At 38.5% G+C, this 21,755-nt stretch overlaps 1 protein-coding gene across 1 annotated transcript in view; it reads left to right on the top strand.

The window, feature by feature from the left end:
• Nucleotides 1–583: 583 nt before the first annotated feature.
• SCAMP1 (secretory carrier membrane protein 1) overlaps nt 584–21,755 on the top strand; it is a 40,016-nt gene continuing 18,844 nt past the window's right edge. Inside the window, exons 1-4 of the mRNA XM_082075297.1 lie at nt 584–785; nt 11,885–11,962; nt 18,917–19,015; nt 19,287–19,398. Coding sequence (XP_081931423.1) covers nt 729–785; nt 11,885–11,962; nt 18,917–19,015; nt 19,287–19,398 — 346 coding nt within the window. The 5' untranslated portion in view covers nt 584–728. The remainder of the gene's footprint in view (nt 786–11,884; nt 11,963–18,916; nt 19,016–19,286; nt 19,399–21,755) is intronic.

Genomic DNA, 21,755 nt, shown 5'->3' with positions numbered 1-21,755 from the left:
CTCAAATTCGAAGGCTTTATTGCTACTTTCATATGTACCATTTCACTTTCCAGACTAGATGGGGTGTCCTGACCCACCCTAAAGGAGGACGAAAAGGAGAGGCCACACAGCTCCTCCCTTTGGGTCGGTACCGCCCGCCCGGTACCGAGTAGCCCCGAGACACGGTCACCAAGTGGGGGCGACCCCAGCCGAGCCGGCGCCTCAAGGCGGACACACCCGCTCCCGCCACGGCCGCTGGCAGCGCCCGCACGCCCTTCCCAGCTGGGCCACCGCCCCTGCCACAGGCGGGGAGCCCCAGACCTCCCGGCTGGTACTGACAGACGAAAGCAGCGGGCAGAACCGCCCCACCAGCCCAGGCGGAGCGGCGAGGACGACGGGCTCCCAACAGCGCTCACCACAGCTGGCCTCCCCTCCTCGCCCGTCCCGGAATGCGCTCTCCCGGCTCTCCTCCCTCCCCGCCCCAGGAATGGGTTCTCCCACGCCCCGCTCCCGCCCGCCCCGGCGGGGGGCTCGCCCCTCCTTCCTAGGGCCGTTCCGCCCCGTAACCTCACTTCCGGGGCGGCCATTTTGGGTGGCCGGCGCTGCGCGGCTGTTCGGTGGCGGTGGGGGCGGGCTCGGCCCGGGCCGCAGCGGCTGGTGGCAGCGGCCGGGGGACAGCCGGCGAGTGTCGGGGGCGCCGCAGGGGAAGAGCCGTCACTCGGTGATCGCAGCGCCCGCCTGCCCCCGCCATGTCGGACTTCGACAGCAACCCCTTCGCCGACCCGGACCTCAACAACCCCTTCAAGGTGAGGCTGGGGGCGGCCGCCAGCCTGCCTCAGGGGGGCGGCACGGGAGGAGCGGGCTGCGCCGAGCCGCGGGCATCCCGGGCGGAGAGGGGGAGAGAAGGGCCGCGGCTGTTCCCTGGCGGAGTGCGGGGATGGCAGGGCCGGCGCGGCGGGGCAGCGCTGGCCTCGTTGGGGCTGGAGGGCCGTGGCCGCTGTCCGGCAGCGCCGGGGGGCTGCCCTCCTCCGGGCTTGGGGCGCCTCAGCTCTGGGGGGGTTGTAGGATAAGCAGTGTTTTTGGAAGCCCTAGAAACGGGCGCAGCCGTTTCTCAAGTTCAGGCTTCTGTGTTTTCCTTATGTTCTTAAATAACACAAATCACGTTTCAGGTGCATAATTTTGAAGAAAATAAATAAAGCTTTTTTTTTTAATTAATATTATTTTGGCGGCAACTCTCTGTGCGTATAGTACTACTACAGTCTTTTTTCGTCCATATGACTTAACCAGATAGTTAAGCTTAGTAAATTTACCCAGTTTTTCCTCTCCAGCCTCCTCCCTTAAGCTTCATGTTATTTCTGAAGCATGGAAGCATGGAGGGTACTGGGGACTAGGGATCCTGCATCTCAAAATGCTGTGTAATGTATTCTAAAGCTTTTAGTTTTTGCACTACAGGCTTGTCATAGAGCTTAGAATTGTTGCTTCAGCTGTCAAAATGAGCTGACTTCCTTAGATGCTTCTGTTCCTGTTCTTTATTATTTGAATCCAGTTCAACATATTTACTGAGCTACTTACTTTAATAATCTTACTGAACTCTTTTTTTGCCACATTTTATTTCATGCTGACACTTTGCAACACACACATAGCATATGGCAGTGAGTTTACGATGTTATCAGGAATAATTATGCCTTTTAAAAATTGAGCTGTCACATTTCAAGCATACTTCTGTGCAGGTAGCTGCTTGAAGCATAGCGTTACTGACATCTATGCATTGGAGGCTGTCTGAATCATTAGTTTCATTTTTGTGGTCATAAAATTATTTGCTAGTACGTTAGGCTAGACACTGTGTTTTTACTTGATGCTGTACACAGTGCAGTGACGTTCCAGATGAACAGCAGCCCTGGCACTGAGGTTGCCTCCAACAATAGTTTGGACTGGCACCAATGACAGTGAGCACTGTGCTTTTTAATACCTTTTGGCACCAAGCACTGAAAAGGTGTCATTGTTCTAGAATGTGCAAGATGTGTTCTAGAATGTTCTAGCAACAAAAATACATGCTGCCCTTCCTCACTTTTTGTAACAGTTATGAAAATAACACCTAGCCAAATTTATTGTGTAGAGATAGCCAGAACAGTTCGGGTATTGTAAGCAGTACAGTTGCTCCTTCATCGCTCATCAGCTCAGGTAACTTGTCCTATGTAGTGTTTATGATACTTAAGCTATGGACCTACCTCAGCCATACTTACAGGTTGAAGACATTGCTAAACTGCAATAGTTTATTCCAGTTTCTCTTCAGGGAAAGGTTTCTGTTGTAGCTATCAGGCAGAATCCATGCTCTGCTTCTTATCTGCAATGCATAATGATAAAAGGACTGTATAACAACTTCTCTGTAACTTGAAGCTCACTGTTAAACACAGTTGTGGATTTCTTTTATTTGCAGAAGTTTGTTTAGGAAAGCTCTATACTTTTACTTTTTCAGAGGCTTTTTTTTTGCTTCCTTCAGTCTTGCTAATTTCCATCACATTCTACTGCCCACAGAAGGTAATCTTGCATACCTTTACTCATCCACACATTTAACTTGAAGGGACAGAAGGCCTTATATATAAACCAAGCCTTAATGCCATCTCGTTGGCATAACAGCTTTGACATTAGTGGGTATTATGCATGTGTTCATTTAAGTTTTGCCTGAGTGTAAGTTTTAAAATACTTTACACATAGAACCAGTATTTCCAGATGGATCCTGACAACCTAAGTAATGTTGTCTGAACACCTTATTCAAATACACTGATACTTTTATTTGTCTTTGCTTCATAATTTTATGTATGATGTGGTTAGGTTTTTTTTTTTTCTTACTTTCTGTGCTAATGTAAAATCACAAAGTAGTATGGCAAAGAAAGACAGGGAGGGATCACGTGGAAGAGTTGTTGCCAAGGTCTGGAGATAGATCCTTCTTTTTCTTAAGTATTTTGGGTTTACTAATTGTCTGTGATCTTTTTGTGAATTTTCCTGTAACTGTTCTCATGCATTTTAATAAAAATGTTTCAGCAGAGATTCTTGCTTGGTGTTGAATTAAATAATTATGTTCTCTGGGAAGATAAAGGTAAAGCAGAAACGTGGTATTTGGGGTAGTTCATTCTTTGGAAGCCTAGAATTAAATTATGTTTCTGTTTTTTTTTAATCTATTGGAAGTAATTAAATTTGTTTTATAAAATAGAATTTCTCGCTTCAAAAGTAAAGTTTGAGACAGTGGCTACTTAACCTCTGCTTTTTCTCTTTTTATTCTTTAAAAAAAAGTCAAACTGAATCCAGAGGCTGATAGGCTTTTGAAGTCATAGTATTCCTCTGTAAATAGCTGTCCCCTGGGTACTGTACCAACAAAACCAAGAAATGTTTTGTTTTGAAAGAGGTAATGAAACAAACAGATAAGTAACATTCTAACATTAAAAAGCTTTTGGTCACATTAAAGTTGTGCAGAAGAAAATGCATCCATGTGCCATACAAATGAAGACATGATAATCCTGCTATAATTTGTTATAGTGGTATTGTGCAGAAATACATATATGATGTGACTTCAAGTATCATAAATGAAAGCAGACTGCTAATGAAAGCTATTTCATTTATTTCACTGAGAAGCACTTGCCATAGCTTGTGAGTATGAATTCGCACTTGGTAAGGTTCTCACTGACAAACAGTGCAGTCCCGCAGCACCCGAGCAAGGTGAGTAGATCAGATCTGGTGATCATAACTGTGTTCAGCCAAGGGTCTAGAGTGCTGGACAAGTCCATAGAGAGGAGGCAGATCTGAGCCCAAATTAGAAAGTCAGGTCAGGATCAGGTCCGGTGAAAGTAACCAGGATCAGCCAGCAGGCCCATAGTGACCAGACAAGTCCTTAGTGACGACGTGGGTCTGACCACCTAGGAGGGGTTTGGGCAGTCCTCAAGGCTTTGACAGTTTGTTCCTGAATAGACTAAGTCAGCATGAAATAAACTTTGTGTGACGAAAAAGACAAGTTTCTAATGTAGATGTCTCCTTGTTGTACGTTTTTTTTTTTTTAAGTGTCATAGGGTAAGGGATGGTCATAGTGTTCTGACTTGAGAGGTCATACAGATACAAAGGTTCTGAAACAGCAGTGACCTGAGATCCAGTGTAAGTTTCATTTACTATGAAACAAGTCAGCAGCTCATCTACAATACAGATGTATTGGTGCTGTGGTATTGTTTGTTTGTTTTTTGTTTATGAGGAAATGATACTACTACTAAGAGAAGAAATTCTTCACTTTTTAAGAAGAGCTATAAATTTCACAGGCCTTTATAGCTTGGCTGACAGACTGTAAAAGGTTTGAGGGCTGTCTGTTACAGTCATCCAAACATATGAAGTGGTTACTTATGAATGTGGAATTGAGACTTTAAAAGCTGAGTTCTGTGATGACCTCTGTTGATTTGGAGCTCTGAGCAGGAACAGGAATTTGATACTATAGTGATTATGATAAGGCTGGAAACTGAGATATATTTTGTTTAAATGTGAACGGTGACCTTCAGATAAAAGCCAAACCACTACATGGTATGGGTGAAGATTTAAACAGAATGGCCTATGTCTTGTTCAGTTTTAATGTGGAAGCACACAATCATGGAAACCCATGAATGTATGTAATATTAATTACGTGAGTAGTTTCTGCGTGTTGGATTAGGTGTCCAGAGTGTTGTTAGCTTCGAGCTGTTGCTCCAAAAATACATGGGTCTTCTGTAGTTCTGTCATGACTGCATTTCTTGTATGGATGTCTGAAGTGCTCTAAGGTATCTAAAAATGGTGTTAGGCACATTAATTGTTCCCACTGAGGTCACAGGATTACTTGAATCACTAGACCTATGTATATGTTAGAGCTTAAATTTACTACAGAGGTAATTCTGGTTATAATTTGGATATAACATTTAATCTGACTCATGTGAGCACAAATTAATCTTCTGTCTGGTTTGGCAGGAAGTGCAAGCTGGAGGTTTGATGCTGATGCTGGTAGTGCAGATGATGACTATTATGTTGTGTGCAGGCAGAATCTATACAGTTTACACCTTGGTTGCTCAAGTGAAGCTAAAGTCATGGAAACTTACAGGAAGAAAGAGAAGTCTTAAATATTTTTTTAAGGATCAGGACCCTAACTACTTGAAGGGTTACTGCAGTACTTGTGCTTTGGGATTCAAAGTTTTGTTGTGTGCCTGTATGCATAACTGTGTTTTAATTATTTTATATGACTATAAAACATGCCCAATTAAGTTGTCTGTCTTTAAAGTAGTAAAGGACTTAAAATACAAAGATTTTTCTGACTTTATTACCTGATTTCTTCACTTCAAAATTTATAAGCTCCCCTAGATCTTGTATAATATAAAGTTGAACATCGTGGTGTTGAGAATGTCCTTTAGCTGTCCTACATGGTAGTTAGCTTTCAAGAGCACACTTAATCAGTGCTGTAACTGCACTGTAATCTATTAAAACTATGAAGTGTTTTACTAGCTATTCAGTATCAGTTATAGCTGTATTTTTTCCCAGATTTTCAGTAAAGTGGTAGCGCATGTTGCATTAGTGTTATTATTGAACTATGTATTGAGATTTAATATTACAAAGAGGAATGTCAGAGCTGAGAAAGGAGAAAGATTTAAGAATAGCTATGGAGATGATGCTTTCTTATGTATCCAGTACTCCATTGCAAACTACAACTGGTGCAAGCTTTAGGTAAATTTTGGCCTTGTGAGCCTCTGAAGTTTCTTTTTTATTTCAGGTGAGAAATTTGCCTAGCTCAGTAGCTCAGAACCTGTCATAGCTCTGCTGCTGTGAGATAATGTGGCATTTAAGAGGCATTGCTTGAGAGCGAGATATAAGAAACCCCAGTTGGCTACTTTCAAGCTATCCTATTTAACCGTTGTGCTCTGGCCAGAGTAGAGCGAAAATCTTCTGAATATCATTCTGTGAGGGGGGTGGGAGGGAAATGGCTGATCAGTCAATGAGATGTTAAACTTGAAATAGTGAAAGAAATGTTGTAGTGGTTACTCAGTTTTGGTTTTTTAAATTATTATTAGAAGTGCAGAAATAGTCTTTATTTTGCCTCTTAAGTCATTAATTCACCCAGGTGTTACATGTGTAACCTTTGAGGACAATTCTTTCCTACAGTAAGTGGTTTTTACTCGTAGATTAAAAAATGTTATTGTAGGTGCAATATTTATGGCTTCCTTTAGCAATGTGAACAGTTTACATTTAACAGTATAATGTACTATTAGGATAGTGAAACATGAAATCTCAAATTAGTCGCTGTTTGTGAAGTTTCTGTGCTTTTACTTCTTCTTGGGCCTGGGATTATGAAGAAAGAAATAAAGCATGAAAAACCAGCACTGACCCTGCTGCATTTTAAACACTCTCATTTCTGACTAATGGTGTTTGTACATGCTATGTGATAACTCGGTGTTTGGTTAATTTCATCTGTATCTGAGTGATGTAAGCATAATTTGTTAACCCGGCACAGATAAACGTGTAGTTCTATAGGTGCTTAGGTGCTTTTAGCAATGTGAGATAGAAATGTGGTTTTCTGCCTTTGTTGTTGTTGTTTGTTTATTTGTTTTTGTTTGTTTGTTTATTCCTGTCTGACTCTTTCATTCTTAATATAAATACCGGGGTACTTTTTGTATGTGACTCCTAGTTATTCACAGAGTGCGATGCTAATCTTTGCTTTTGAGATTGACATTATAGGAGAGAATCTCCTGAACTAATTCAGGTCTTGAAAATGTTATCCGAAATGACTGTGTGTGACTTAAATGCACCACCACCAACAGTGGCTGGATATGAAAAATGGCCTGTTCTTAAATTATGTTCCGTGGTTGTTGTTACTAATAGTTAAATAAAACTATCAGAAACTCATGGGGCTGAACTGGCAGGAATTTGGTTGAGATTAAACTGGAGAAGGAAGTGTATATTGGAAGGAAAGAACAAGGAGTTTGATGAGAATTACAGTGATAAGCACTGAAAGGAGCATGACTGGGGCCGTCTGGTAGTTGAGTAAAATCAGGTCATGATGAGGAGTTAGTGCACTGGCAGGTCCAATTCGGACAGAAGTGCTGGTCTACCAGGACGTAGCTTTCTCGGTCTGAGATTGGACGAAGCATTTCACAGGTGCTGCATTCAGTGGCTGGCATATATTTAAAGTCTGTTTCAGAAATTCCTAATCTTCTGTGTTTGCAGAGGATAACCCAATTTTTAATCACTTAAATCATGCAGTAAGCTGAGTTCTGTGGATGTTTGATGGTTCCAGCCATGCTGCTGCATTGTGTTGGTGTCTGTATATAATCACCTATTGGAACTTATCTCTTTGGCTTTTATGTTTCTTAATATTAAAAACCAAAAATAAATAAACAAGAATGTATTTGAACTTTATTATTTGGGTGTAATATCAAATATGGAAAAATAAGTTATACCTTATTCCTGTAGAATATATAAGTTTTCACTGTTTTTAACCACTAGAATGTGTGTCATGTAACATAGAAATTTGATAGTGCTCATTTAACGGCCACTTTTTCATTGGGTGTGTGGTCCTGCACAACATTTATTATCTATGTTAATTAATCAAACCTCCATTAACTTCAAAATTCATTCTTTTATTAGGTTGGTGCAAAAATAATTGCGGTTTTTGCATTGTTTAAATCTGCCATTTGATATTGGAATACCTTTTTAAATAAATGTGGTTATTTTATACATAATTTTAATGCACTTTTCTTGCTTTTTTTTTTCTACTGACTTATTACTTGCTGTTTATTTTATATTTATTTTTGGACTATGGAAATTATGTTAGACAAAAGCAAATTCAAGTGATTTTTCTTATTTGAGTTCAAAATGGGTTGTAAATCAGCAGAGATAACTTGCAGCATCAACGATGCATTTGGCACAGGAACTCCTATCGAATGTACAGTGCAGTGGTGGTTCAAGAAGTTTTGCAAAGGAGACGAGAGCCTTGAAGATGAGGAGCGTAATGGTGGCCATCAGATGTTGACAACGTGTTTATTAGAACGATTTGAAGTCTAGCAGCCCACACCTAGGCACAGAGACTACGAAGAGCTTGTTTCTTTCCATGCTGAGGACACTTCTGGTGTTGAAAGAAGATCGCAGTGAACAAGTGTAGGAGAGATATGGATCACTAGGCTAGTATTTTCCTCCTTCAACTATGAGGTTACTCTTCTCTTCATGTCGTTTGAGAGCAGAATTTGTCGTTTCTCTTCTGCTCGTTTGAGAGCAGAATTTGAATGTGGGATTCAATTTGTGTAATTCAGCTATTTTTCAGTAGATAATGAAACTTTTCTTAGATAGAGCTCATATTGAATGTCCTGTGAGTCATTCAGTTTTTTCAGAGTCTCTGCTGCTTCTGCAGATAATAGCAATATTTGGCAGAAGTGTAGCAACTGTTATTTGAAAAATCTTCTGATGGAGGCCTTCTTGCTCTACTTGCTGTGTGCATTTAAGCATACGACTTACTTCTAGTACTGTCTTTTGCTGTGGCGGGCTTGTATGGCTGAGCATGTTTCCTGTTATTTGTCAGTGTTAGAGGGTCACAATAGCTGTGTAAAGAGATCTGAGAAACCTTCTTTACCTGGTCTTCTCTAAAACACTAGTAGAAAAAATATTTCTTTCATCAGATATTTATTATTGTTTCCATTTTGTATTTCTAAATATAGATTGCTCTTCTAAATTTGACTTAGCCACTCTTTCCTGCTTTTTGGAATCTGCTGCTGTTCTGTGGCTGTCTCATTGGTCTGATATTCTAGTTATTCAAATAACTGTGTTTGTTGTGCTTCACGGGCACAATTGAACTGAGTTAATGGTGCAGTCTTCAAATAGCAAAGTTTATTGTTGAAATGTACTTTTTAAGCAGCTAATTTAACTTAAAGTGCTAAGTCCAATTCGAGTTTTAAAGACTTAGACATCCTGTTTCACTATGTGGCTGATATTTAGGTATCACTAGTTTCATATGTGTCTATACTTAAACATTTTTATGTGTGGAAGAGGAATGGTAAGAGAGCATTTGTGGAAGGGCTACCATACTGAAAACATGATCAGAGAGTAAGTATTTTATGCTCTGCTAATGCATGCTAACATGTAGAGGCTAGAATAAGTCTACTGGGTCTGGCTAGGATGGACTTAATTTTTTTTTTGTGTGTGTGTTTCAGACCTGTGACCAAAACAGTGTTTGTAAGGCACCAGTGTTTCACCTGTTACTGAATAGTGCTTGCACAGTTCCAAGGCCACCTCTGTTGCACAGCCTGCTTCCCCCTGGGAGCAGGCTCAGTTGGGCAAGAGGTTGCGAGGGGATGGAGGCAGGACAGCTGACCCTGACTGGCCAAAGAGAGGTTCCATACCATATAGCAAGGCCATCAAATTAATTTTTACTGGGGCCACATTGGCCTCGTGGTTGCCTTCAAAGGGCTGAATGTAATTTTAGGACTTCATAAATGTAACTACTCCCCTGGTGAGAATGAGTTTGACACCCCTGCCGTATAGCATCCTGCTTGGCAGTAACGTTGGTGGTACTGGTGGTGGTGGTGGGCTGGTTCCAAGGTAACCATTGCTCAGAGGCTGGGGACATCTGTCTGCTGGTGGTAGGTGGTGACTGACTGCTTTTGCATTGCTTCTGGGTTTTTGTTGCCTTTTAAATTTTTTATTTCTCTACCCCCTCTTTATTAAACTGTTCTTTTTTCTCAAGTTTTACTTGCTTTTGCCCTTTGTGATTCTCTCCCCATCCCACCGAGGAGGGCAGCGTATGAGCAACTAGGTAGGGGCTTAGCTGCTGTCTAGGGTGGGCCCACCACAGGAAATCAAAAGTTTTCAGTTGTATACAACTTTCTACCACCTGTATATTGTATTATGAAATTCTCTTGTGTTAATTTTAAGTTCATCTTTTTTGATCTTGTACCGACAAGTCTAGTAAACTGATGCCTAATTCAGATGTCAGATTTGATTCTTCCCTTATTTTTTATGATCTTCTAATTCAGTGTTTCAGATGATTTGTAGTTGAATTTTAACAACATTCTCCCCACACACATTTTCCCTTGCTTTTGTTGTTCATCTACACAATATTTTGTATCAGTCATTTAATGAAATAACATGTAACAATGAATTAGACCGTCAGTTTATGCAAGATGTGACGAAATTTTAGTTGAAACTATAGATTCAAGCCTAGGATGTGAGGGAGACTGTCACCAAGGTGGCTTTAGTGCAATCACTAGTTATGGTGTAAGTCAAATGTAGAGAAGCTGATTTTGAATTGTATGCAGCATTTTGTATACATTTATAGAAAGGGAGATTCTTGTTCAGTCACAGTTATATTTAGCTACACAGCAGTATTTTATGCTTTAGCCAAAAGTGATAGCATTTAATGTGACCAGAAGGGTAGTTTTTATGTATGCTTATGCGCATGAATTTGCTTAAAATATGCATGATGTAATTTTTTAATTTCTGAAGCAATTATTTTCTTGTCTTCAACTTTTTATAATAAACTTTTTAAAATTGTCTCATATTAATACATTTGTGACTATAGCTAATGGAAAAAACAGGCTTGTTCTCATTTGTTGTATCCTTCAGGATTTTGGAGTTGATAGATATTCTACACTATTTTTTTTCTAGCTGTAAATAAGTTGACTGCACCCATTAAGAAAATAGTGTTCCTGCATCTGTTGATTAAGTTACCGCTGTCAAGACTAAGCTAATGCTGTAATAAATGCTGAGAATCCAGGTTTTATTTTTCAGTAGCTTAATATTTTTTATTTTTACTTAAGTGTAGATTGTCACTTCTTTTTTAAATTAGGCAACTATTACATGTAGACACTTTAAATGTAGCTGTCTTTAGAAGAAATAGGAATGTAAATGTATATAAATGTAAATACTTCTCTTCTTTCCAGTCATATTAACTCTGTTTTGTTTTCTAATGTTGAACTAGACTGTTGAAACTAAGAAAATATGTACATCTATACTTAATAGTTATAAGTAAATAGTATATTTATGGCTGGTTTTTATCTTTGATGTACATGCAAAATATTGCATGCTTGTTTTGTGCATTTATCTAAATATAAAAGTAACTAACCATATTGAATAAGTGGATTTATTAATTTTCAAGAAGACTTTCCTTTCATCCATTCTTATGTTGTGAAAATGCAGAAATAACTGCAATAACAATGCAGTGGTATCAGGCATCATGTGGAATAAGTACAATTTTTCCCTATACAAAGTTAGTGTGGCCTATCGTAGTGGGCACTTCTGCTCTTCTGCAGAACCAAGCCTGCCTGTCTTTAGCACAGAGAAATGTTTCATTCCTGAAATTGTGTTCTCAAGCTAAACTTCAAGCAGTCTTTCTTACTGTATGTTTCATAGGAGGGAAAAAAAAATACACTTTATTTTTTCAATTTTACCAGTTCGGGTAGAAGCTGAATCAGAGGTGCTTTTGTCATTATGGGAAGCTTCATTTTTCTGAAATACTTTTCCTATTCCTGAAGGAGTTGGAGGTACTTCTGGGTAGTGAAAACTGAGCGTTACAGAAAGCTTTTCTGTTGTGCTTTTTGGGTATATAGTTGTGGAGTCCTGCAGTCAACATATCAGGATGCAGTTTTCTTCCATTCTCTATTGAGAGCTTTTTTCAGTATAAATCAAATGTATGACAGATGGAGTTTCTTTTAGACTTTGTTAATCTAGGTTTGTAAGAAGCTCAGAGTGGAATGATGTCATTTTGGAGACAGAGGAAGATGTGCATGTTTACAGGCTTTTTTAGTGAAAGCAAACCCTTTTTAGATTGAAACAAAAGCTGAGTTGTATATGATATTATTCTATAAGTGTTGACTTGTTGCTTATATACATGTGCATACATCTACAGAATTATTTTCTCTTCTAGGATCCTTCTGTGACACAAGTGACAAGAAACATTCCTCCAGGGCTAGATGAGTACAATCCTTTCTCTGATTCAAGAACAGTAAGCACGTTTATTTCTTTATCATGCTCTTAATCTTTTTAGGTAAGGTTTGTGAGGTATTGTTTTCAGAGTTTGGGGCTTATTCTGTGAAACATGTGATGGGCTACCTAGATCACATGGTAGATGTGTAAGATATTAATATAATATAATATAATATAATATAATATAATATAATATAATATAATATAATATAATATAATATAATATAATATAATATAATATAATATAATATAATATAATATAATATAATATAATATAATATAATATAATATAATATAATATAATATAATATAATATAATATAATATAAGTAAGAATACACAGTTAAGTATTTGGAAGATTCAGTGAGTAGGTTGATTTAAGTGAGCTTTGACTTGTTAAAAAAGAATGGTTCTCTGAAGGGGGGCCAAAACAGAATTGAGTTTTCTCCTGTTCAGTAACACTTTGCTTCTACAAAGTTTACTTGCTTTAAAGCTTGTGTGGCACATAGTGTCTTGCTTTTGATTTCTGTTTCACTTGGTGAAAGTACTGATGAGACTAAGAAAAAGTTGTGCTGTAGTAAAAGGAATCATTTATGTCCAAGAAAAACAATTGTTCTTTGCCTTTAATTTGTATAGTTTTAATTTACCTTTTGCTTATTTTTTCATCAACAGTGGGGAAACACAAGGAATGGGGTAGTAAATTCATATTGTAACAGCATTTTTTCAGTGATTATTTTCAATAGTGAAGACCTTGTGCAAGATTAGCAAAACGTATGGATGATTACTGTCTGTCAGTATAATTCAGAACATTCAAATACTGTATTTTTCAAATGTAGGCTTATTTCATATGGCAAATCTGGTAATGCAGATAGGGAATATTAGTATTTTAATCTCAATAATGCAACAGTAAGTTTTCATACAGTGCTAAAATGCTACACTGGAAGAGCTTGGTTTTGAGCTGTTTAAGTCGGAATATTTACAACTAGCAACAATATTAAATAAGTCTTCAAATTTTTTTTCTTCTGTTAATAACTCACAATATCACAAATCATGTTTGAGTTGTCTTTCTAAAGCTTGAAGAGTTTCAAAGTTACTTTGTATTGACCATAAGTTATAAAGACAGTAGGTCTTGTTTAAAAAACCCTAAAGCTACTCTGAATTTTTTTGTTATTTATTTTTACATGCAGCTCTGTGGGAAAAGGAAAACAAGTATATGGCTAAGGTTATCTGGCTTTGAGCAGTCAGCTGTGCATGTATAAAAAAAAATACTAATTACTCATTACAGGTGCCACTCATATAGAAGGTTGAGAGTATTGATGAAATCTTTAAGTTAGTGTTCACATCTACCAAATATGTGCTGTATTCATGCACTGTGATTCAGTTAATAATCAAATTTGTAAAAACAGGTCTCTATCTGTAGAGGAGAAGAACTTTCACAGGTTTTCTTGCAGAAAGCAAGACTGAAAGAGTACAGTATATATTCACCTAAGAGTGCAGTAATAATCAACCTTTAGATCATACTCTTTCTATATTTTGTGGATGTTGAATATGCAAGTATTTATTCTGAAGTTTTAGGCATTTGCAGGAATGTACCTGAGGATGTGCTCACAATTCTATGTGCCCACCTCTCTTTTCCTATGGGCTTTGTACACAAGAGAATGGGATACTATGTGTGTACAAGTAAACGTAGGCGACAGGAGTAAGGGAAGAGACAGTGGAAGTTAATGCCTTTGAAAATTGGATAAACAGAGATAGAAGCAGGGTCAGTGAATTTTAGACTTGGAGGAGTACAGTGTTGGTCAAAGTAGGGGTGGAAATTACTCTGCATTTTGTATGCTGCTCAGAGTAAAAAGATCCAGATAGTTCTTGCGGGCTTTGATTTGTTGCTCTTCCTTGTTCTACCTTTGTTGGGAAGCTGAGTCACCCTGAACAGTTTTGTTCAGGTAATCCTACAGTTGAAAACCACAATGGCATTGATGGGCAGAAAGGATACAAGCTGGTGGTAGCAAAATGTGTCCTGGAGATGTCTGTGCTCATTAGTTTGAGAGTCACTGGTATGTAAGACTTAAAATTATGTTTGTTTCACTATGAGTAACAATGTGTAATTGTTTTTAAGGAAGCTGAGTGTGCCATGCTTCAATTAGAAATCCAGATTTGTAGTGGTAGTGCTGAGATGGTATCTTGCAGTCTATAGCATTAACACAGCATTAAGCTTCTTTCCCCCTTACCTCCAAATTCAAGTTGATAAAGCATGCTGGACTGCAAAAATATTTCTTCATTACAAATACAGAAAGCAGTTTCTTCTGTGAGAAGGTGACTTCAAACTCTGAATACTGACATTTGCTATCTTGGCTCACTTGTGTTCTCCCCTTGCCAAGGGAGACGCTTTCTATCTCTTTTTTCTTAGTTATCACAGTAGGACAGAAAAAAAAAGGTAAATTCTACTTTTTCTTGATATTCCTTTTTCTATTTTTTTTTTCTTTTTTTTAGTGTGTAATTGCATTCACCTTTTCTCAGTCGACTTACATCCTTCCTATATGCAGTGGGAAATTTGGTAGGAAAATAAAATGTAAGACATAGTAAGGAAAGTGAATGGGCATAGAATATTTTAAGTCTCAGGCGTCACCACGTTGATATCTAACCTGAGAAATAGGTTGGTTTTTTTTTTTTTACTTCATATTAAATTTCAAAACCTATCTTATTTTTGATTATTAAATCAAAGTTTTCAGTGAATGGTATAAATGTCAGATTAATTATTGCCTGCATCTTCAGTGGTTTTGTCTCAAGCTCTAACAGTCACCATGGAGATGACTTTGTGTCTTTTTGTCATGTTTCTGAAATCAACAAGGAACAGATGAGATTAGACAATTAGTACTTCTGCTTCATCATTTAATGAAACTAATGAAAATAAGGCTTTTAGTCTCTTCCTGCTTCTACAAGTTTTGCTAGTGCATGTTGAACTCCTCTGAGCACTCTGTGTATATATATATATATATATATATATATGTATAGCAGGTATAAACATAGTAATATATACAGCAATCATTTTCAAATGGGTACATTAAAAATTTGGAAAAATCATAAGTAGAGCTGGAGGGTTTTTTAAGTGTATTGGGTTTGTGTGGAAAGGTTTTGGTAGTTGTGGGGCTGCAAGGGTGGCTCCTGTCAGAACCTGCTGGAAGCTCACACCCCATGTCTGACAGAGCCAATGCCAGCTGGCTCCAAGACAGACCCATTGCTGGCCAAGGCTGAGCCCATCAGCTACAGTGGTAGTGCTACTGTGGTAATGAATGTAAAAAGGAGAAAAAAACCTGCTGCACAACAGCAGCTGGTGGAGAGGAGTGAGAATATATGAGAGAAAACAGCTCTGTAGACGCTCTGTGGGGAGTCATAGAGTGGCTTTGGTAGGTACCTTGTCTCCAGCCAGGGTCAACCCAATACCATTAAGAGACATATTTCAGTGGATTTTTTTTTTTTCAGTAAGTTCCTGGGCAGCTCCTCTTCTTCTGTCTTGCATCCAAGCACAGTGAAATGTTTATAGGAAACCAGATTCATCATTCATACCTGGCTTCTTTTAGAAGTCTTCCTCCTTCCCCAGTAAATCAATAGATTTCCCCATGTGGGTGAAGTAATTTAAGAGAGAACTTCTTTTGAGCATTTATCTCCAGCCAACCTCTTCACTTCAAGAGAAGGCATAATGATTTGCTTTCTCCCCAATGCAGCTGTGAGAGCAAGGCATGAAGTAAAACGGTCTATCACAGAAGTACCATTTGGGATAGGAACAAAAGGGGGTGTTATAGAGTGGAGGTGGTTAAATTTCAAGATCTAAGTACCTTATTATAATGTGTCATTGAGGGTCAAAGACCAAGGATCTGTGAAGTAAAGTCTCTATAAAAACAGTTGTCTTAATTTCCCTGCCCAAATGGGGCTGGTATATCATGATATTATATTCTCCAGTGATGGCTGGAGGTTATTGCAGTCCTCCCAATGCAAGTCTGAATAATTAGTTACGCCCTCAAAAAGACACAGTTGCTGACTATCTGTCCTGCTCTGCATGTGTCTTCAGTCCTGTGCAGGCTGTAAGTCAGTTGGGTGTCTTCCATGCCCAAATCCCTAAGCCACCAGTAGCACTTAAACAGGCAACCAACTGTACGTGGACATACAGGTATGACAAAATAAGTGCCAAGATATAGGTTGCAAGGTACCTCAGGAGGTCATCTTTTTAAAGCCCCCCTATTCAAAGCTGGTGACTAACTCCCATTGCTCAGCAACTTCTCCTGGGGTATTTTGAATATATACAAGGATGAGTATCCTGTGACTTCACTAAGCAACCTGATCCAGTGTTTGGGAGCTCTTACAGTGTTGTTTTTTTTTTTTTTACTTTTTTTTTCCCCATAATATCTAATTAGATTGCAGTGTTCCAACAGGTAGCATGCTGTGTGATAAATGCAGCAGCATCTTTTCCCAACAGCCTCATGCTGACCCACAAAGGAGTCAAAATGTGTCGTTATTTCTTATACATAGTAAATTATGTATTAATTATGGCAGAATTCTATGGCTTTATCCTGGTATGTGAGTAACCCAGACTTCAGTAAGTATGAAATTAGGAAATGAAAGAACTTTTACATGATGGTTGTGACATTCTGCTCAGGTAAGAAACAGGGATCAAGTTCTGTTTTCACATTTTCATTATGCCTGACATGAGGCCAAGTCTTCCCAGTTCCTGAAGGCTGGATTGGACTGTTAAATTTGAAAGGGAAAGGAAGAGGCTTGAATTCTGCTGCCCTCAAACCACCTGAGAAGCCTATGTCTACTTACCTGAGACAAAAGAAGACACAGTAGTTTTTAGGATGCCCTGGTATGACAAAGATGTTCGTCAAGGTGAAAGGAGTTTCCTGTTGTGTGCCAGATTCACTGGCTTCCTTCAAAGATGCCTCAGCAATTCCTATTCCTAGAAATCCTATGTCAATAAAAATTGAAATAATACAGGCAAAAGTACACTAAGAGACGAGAATTCCTGTTCTGCTTACTAGTTATGGATCTTGATGTCTTTATGAAATGCCTGTTAATTCTCAAAATTAGTTGCTGCCGTTACCTAGTTTGACATCTTCAGGATTTTGATAGTTATTGACCAAGTGTCTCTCTCCCACTTGCATCTTTTGTGCTGATAAAACATTTGAGGTAACCTTAGAAAGTAGATATTTGCTTTTGGTTCTAAATAGCAAATCAGTTGGTCCTGTAAGTAGCTCTAATCTGACTGCTTGGTAATGGTATTTCCTCAATAAGATTTAGAATGATAGGATCGTTTTGGTTGGAAAAGACCTTTGAGGTCATTAAATCCAGCTGTTTACCTGATCTTGCCAAGTCCGCCTCTAAACCCTGTCCCTAAGAACCTCATCGATGTGTCTTTTAAACGTGACCCGGGACAGTGACTCCACCACTTCCCTGGGCAGCCTGTTCCAATGTCTGACAACCCTTTTTATGAACAAGCTTTTCCTAATATCCAATCTAAATCTGCACTGGTGCACCTTGGGACTATTTCCTCTCATCCTATCACTTCTTATTTGGGAGAAGAGACCAACACCCTCCATGCTACAATCTGTTGTAGACAGCGATAAGGTCTTCCCTCAGCCTCCTTTCCTCCAGGTTGAACAGCCCCAGGTCCCTCAGCTGCTCCTCATAGGATTTGTTCTCCAGACCCTTCACCAGCTTCATTGCCCTCCTCTGCACTGTCTCCAGCACCTCAATGTCTTTCTTACAGTGAGGGGACCAAAACTGAACACAGGATTTGAGGTGGTGCCTCACCAGTGCTGAGTACAGGGGGATGATCACTTCCCTAGTCCTGCTGGCCACACTATTCCTGACACAAGCCAGGATGTTGTTGGCCTTTTTGGCCACCTGGGCACACTGCTGGCTCATGTTCAGCCACTGTCTATCAAGAACCCCAGGTTGTTTTTTTCCAGGCAGCTTTCCAGCCACTCTTTCCTGAGCCTGTAGTGCTGCCTGGGGTTGTTGTTAAACAGGTGCAGTACCTGGCACTTGGCCTTTGGTTTTCTTCATCCTACAATACTGAGTAATCTTTCTTAGGATGAAAAACTTAAATTGCTGGCTATTTCTGAGAAATGAGACTTTTCCGATATGTCAGTATTCGGTCAGGAGCTAATATGTAATGGGAAGATGATTGTGAAATGCTGGAGTCGGCTGATGTCGCTGAAGTATGCTTTGGTAAAATTCAGTTAATAACTTCAATCTAGACAGTATTTTTTTCCTTGGTTTGATAGCTACTGGTTAACATTATATAAGGTAGAGAGATGTGGAGAAGGTCAGAGAGGATGACAAATGGGAATTAGGAGGAGAGGATTTATTTTTTAAAAAAAAAGCAAACAAAAAATATAAGCGACTGAAAATTCTAGTAAGCTGTATACTTACAGGTAATGACTAAATGAATGAATTGCCAGTAGTACTTGAAACTAGACACTATGGTATGTACTGATGGAATAGTTAGGCAGTAGATTATGGATCTTGAACAGGAAAATTTAATACAATACATTGCTTCTGTAGTTAGCCAGGTGATAAAAGCCTTTGTGAAGTAGAAAGCTCTGGAACACATTACTAATGGCATCATGTTTCAGAATATGAATAGATCACTGTTAAATCCTGCAGTTCTCTTAAACAGTAACTGCCCTTATTCATATTTGTGTCTGTACAAAATTAAAATTCTGTGTAGTTTCTACTGATCCCTAAAATTCCATGTGTGTTTTATGGAAAATAGTGGAGTGTATAACCAAATAAGTAGAACACTGCACCACAGAATATAGTTAACTTCTTTTTCCTAAGTGTTATAAATATTGCAGGCAGCATATCAGATTTTGAGTTTATCAGTAACACTTCCTTTAAAACAACTAGGTTGGTTCTCACAGCATTAATGAAAGTATGTTTATTAGGAGACCTATAATTGTTTCTTGTTTTCTTAGCCTCCTCCAGGAAATGTGAAAATGCCTAATGTACCCAGTACCCAGCCAGCAATAATGAAACCAACAGAAGAACCACCTGCTTATACAAAAATTGCAAAGGTTTGTCTATAACTCTCAGTCACTAGGTTCCTTTTACTTGTGATTATTTAAACACACTTCTTGAATAATGTCTTTTGTAATAAGCTTTGCTTTGCTGTTGATTTATGAAAATTAGTAACTGCCTTTAAGTAACCGGTTAATGCATGAATTTGTGCAGTACTAGGTCAGTCCTCATCCATAACTGGAGATACTTAATTATAGAAAACAGACTTGGAATGTTTATTTTGTGTTCCTCTTTTTATCAATATCTAATGATGCTTGTTTTGTTCAGGAGCATGCCTTGGCCCAGGCAGAACTGCTAAAGCGTCAAGAAGAACTGGAAAGAAAAGCAGCTGAATTAGATCGCAGAGAAAGGGAAATGCAGAGTCTCAATCAGCAGGGGGGTATGCATGAAAAAAAGCCTCTTTAAGTTGCAGAAATTTTACTTTTTCTTAGGAACTGTTTTAGTTTGACATTGTGAAACGGATCAAAGAGGGGGCTTTATAACCTCTTCAGGACAATAAAGTTTATCTCATTTGAGACAGTGCATACAGTGAATAAAAACGGGCTTGGCCTGTGCAGATTTTCACTGTAAAAACTTTAAATGTGGCCTCTGTTACATGTTACTCTGCTATCAGCTATTTTTCTTCTAGGTTAATATCTAAGTAATACTATTGAATAGAAATGGAGCATTTTGAGGAGTAAAAGTAACTTCATAAGTAACATCTCTTTGATTTGTCTTCTGCCATTATTTGTATCTGTAGGAGAACTTTCCTGTTTTGAAACATTTACTTAACTTTTGCTGTCTTACAGAAGTAATATATCTTCCTGGTATTTGCATATAGTGTTCTATTCCTAGTCTTTTATTTATTTTTCATATCACACTTTGGAACCCAAAGCCAAGATCAGTGTCTCATTTTTACTCAAACTGTAAGTGTGCTGTGCAAAACCGTCAGTTTATGTATGGCAATCTAAAAAATGAGAAGATTTACATCCTCTTAACTGAAGATACTTTGCTAGAAGTAGAACTACGGGAATATTCTTTTTCAGAAGGAAGGTCTTCAGGCTGAAGTTAGGAAAAACAAAACACTGTGTGCAAGGTTGACTTTCTGTGGTATTTTCACTTGTATCTGGAATTCTGACTGTTTTATTTCCACATGTGCTGTTTTTTTTGAATATGCAGTAGTACAATTCCTGATTACATAATTGCTTAGTAATTCAAATTCTCAGCCTAAGAATATAATAGAATAGAATATTTCGGTTGGAAAGGACCTGCAGTGATGATCTAGTCCAACTACTTGTCCACTTCAGGGCTGACCAAAAGTTAAAACATATTGTTAAGGGCTTTGCCCAAATGCTTCTTAACAACTGACAGGCTTAGCCTATTCAAGGGTTTGAGCACACTCTTGGTAAAGAAATGCTTCCTGATGTCCAGTCTAAACCTCAGCTGGTACAGGTTTGAGCCATTCTCATGCGTTCTGTTGCTGGATACCAGGGAGAAGAGAGGAGCAGATTCCTCTCTGCTTCTACTGCTCAGGAAGCTCTAGAGAGCCATCATATATCAGGATCTGGGAATGGACAATTGCTCTTCTTCTCAGAAAAAGAATCATCGTGATATTGACCCTTCATTAAACCATTTTAATTTTCTCAGTATTTGTTCTTTTCAATCTCTCTATTAAATCTCTGTGCCTCTTCTCCCAGATAATGAGTTGTTGGTTTGTTGGTGTTTTTTTTTTTTCCTCTCCAAATATTGCCCTTCATCTAATTTCACTAGCTTATCGATGGCCTGGGTTGATTACTTTTATCTTCCAGGCTTTAGGGACAGTTTTGTTTATCTATATCTTAGGGAATATAACTCTCATCCTCCATGTATGTTTCAGGATATTTCTGAAATTGATATTTGTTATTAGGTTGCAGTTGTTCACATCAAAGTTCATGAAGATTCTTCAGGAAGGCTGAACAGAGGAAAGCTCTTAAAACTTTGGAGAAATTACTAGTTTTTTAACAAATGGCTTTGTAAAAATATTGCAAATCAGGAACTGTATATTGTGACTGAGGAGATTTCTTTTTTATTTTTATTTTTTTTTTTTTAATTTTATGCACTCATTTGAACTCCTTTGGAAGCACTGTGGAGTTGCATTGTTTGGAGGACAGGGTCTTTTGCAATACTGTAGCTATTTCCATTCAATTTAAGATCCTGGCTGCACATTTAGGACACTGTTGTCACACACAGTTGACTACAGTGTGAAGATCTTCAAGCTGGTAGGTCATCCCAGCTCGATGTGTTTGGTCTTATCTCCTCAGATCCTGTACAGCACTGTGTTTGAGCTAATTAAAGTGCGTTGCTTCCTATTTCAGCTAGTTAATTTGGGCATGCCTGAAAATCCATTTTTGTGCTTTCTTAAAGCTAGTTTGGGAGTGTCTGCATTAATAGCGTAGGCATGCCACTGAAGTTAACAGGTCTTGAGATGGTAACTTGTGTTGAATGAAATGACTCTGAGCTAGCTTTTTGCTTATCAATATACAGTCTTGGAATATCAGTATCCAAAGTGAATTTAGAAGAAGATCACTTGGTTTTTGATCTCAGACTGTCTTAGCAAGCTATCTTTCAGTCAGTTGAAAACTTTGAAATCTGTACCACAGCAGTGGGAAGGTGCATGAAGTTCAATTCTTAAATAATAATGTGAGTTATTATACCTTAATTTTTCCATAATTCATGTCTTGAAACTACCAGTCCTATGAGAAATAACCATATACTGCA

Source organism: Streptopelia decaocto, assembly GCF_964273445.1.
Source record: "Streptopelia decaocto genome assembly, chromosome: Z".
Taxonomy (NCBI): domain Eukaryota; kingdom Metazoa; phylum Chordata; class Aves; order Columbiformes; family Columbidae; genus Streptopelia; species Streptopelia decaocto.
This window is presented reverse-complemented; position numbering and strand designations above follow the sequence as displayed.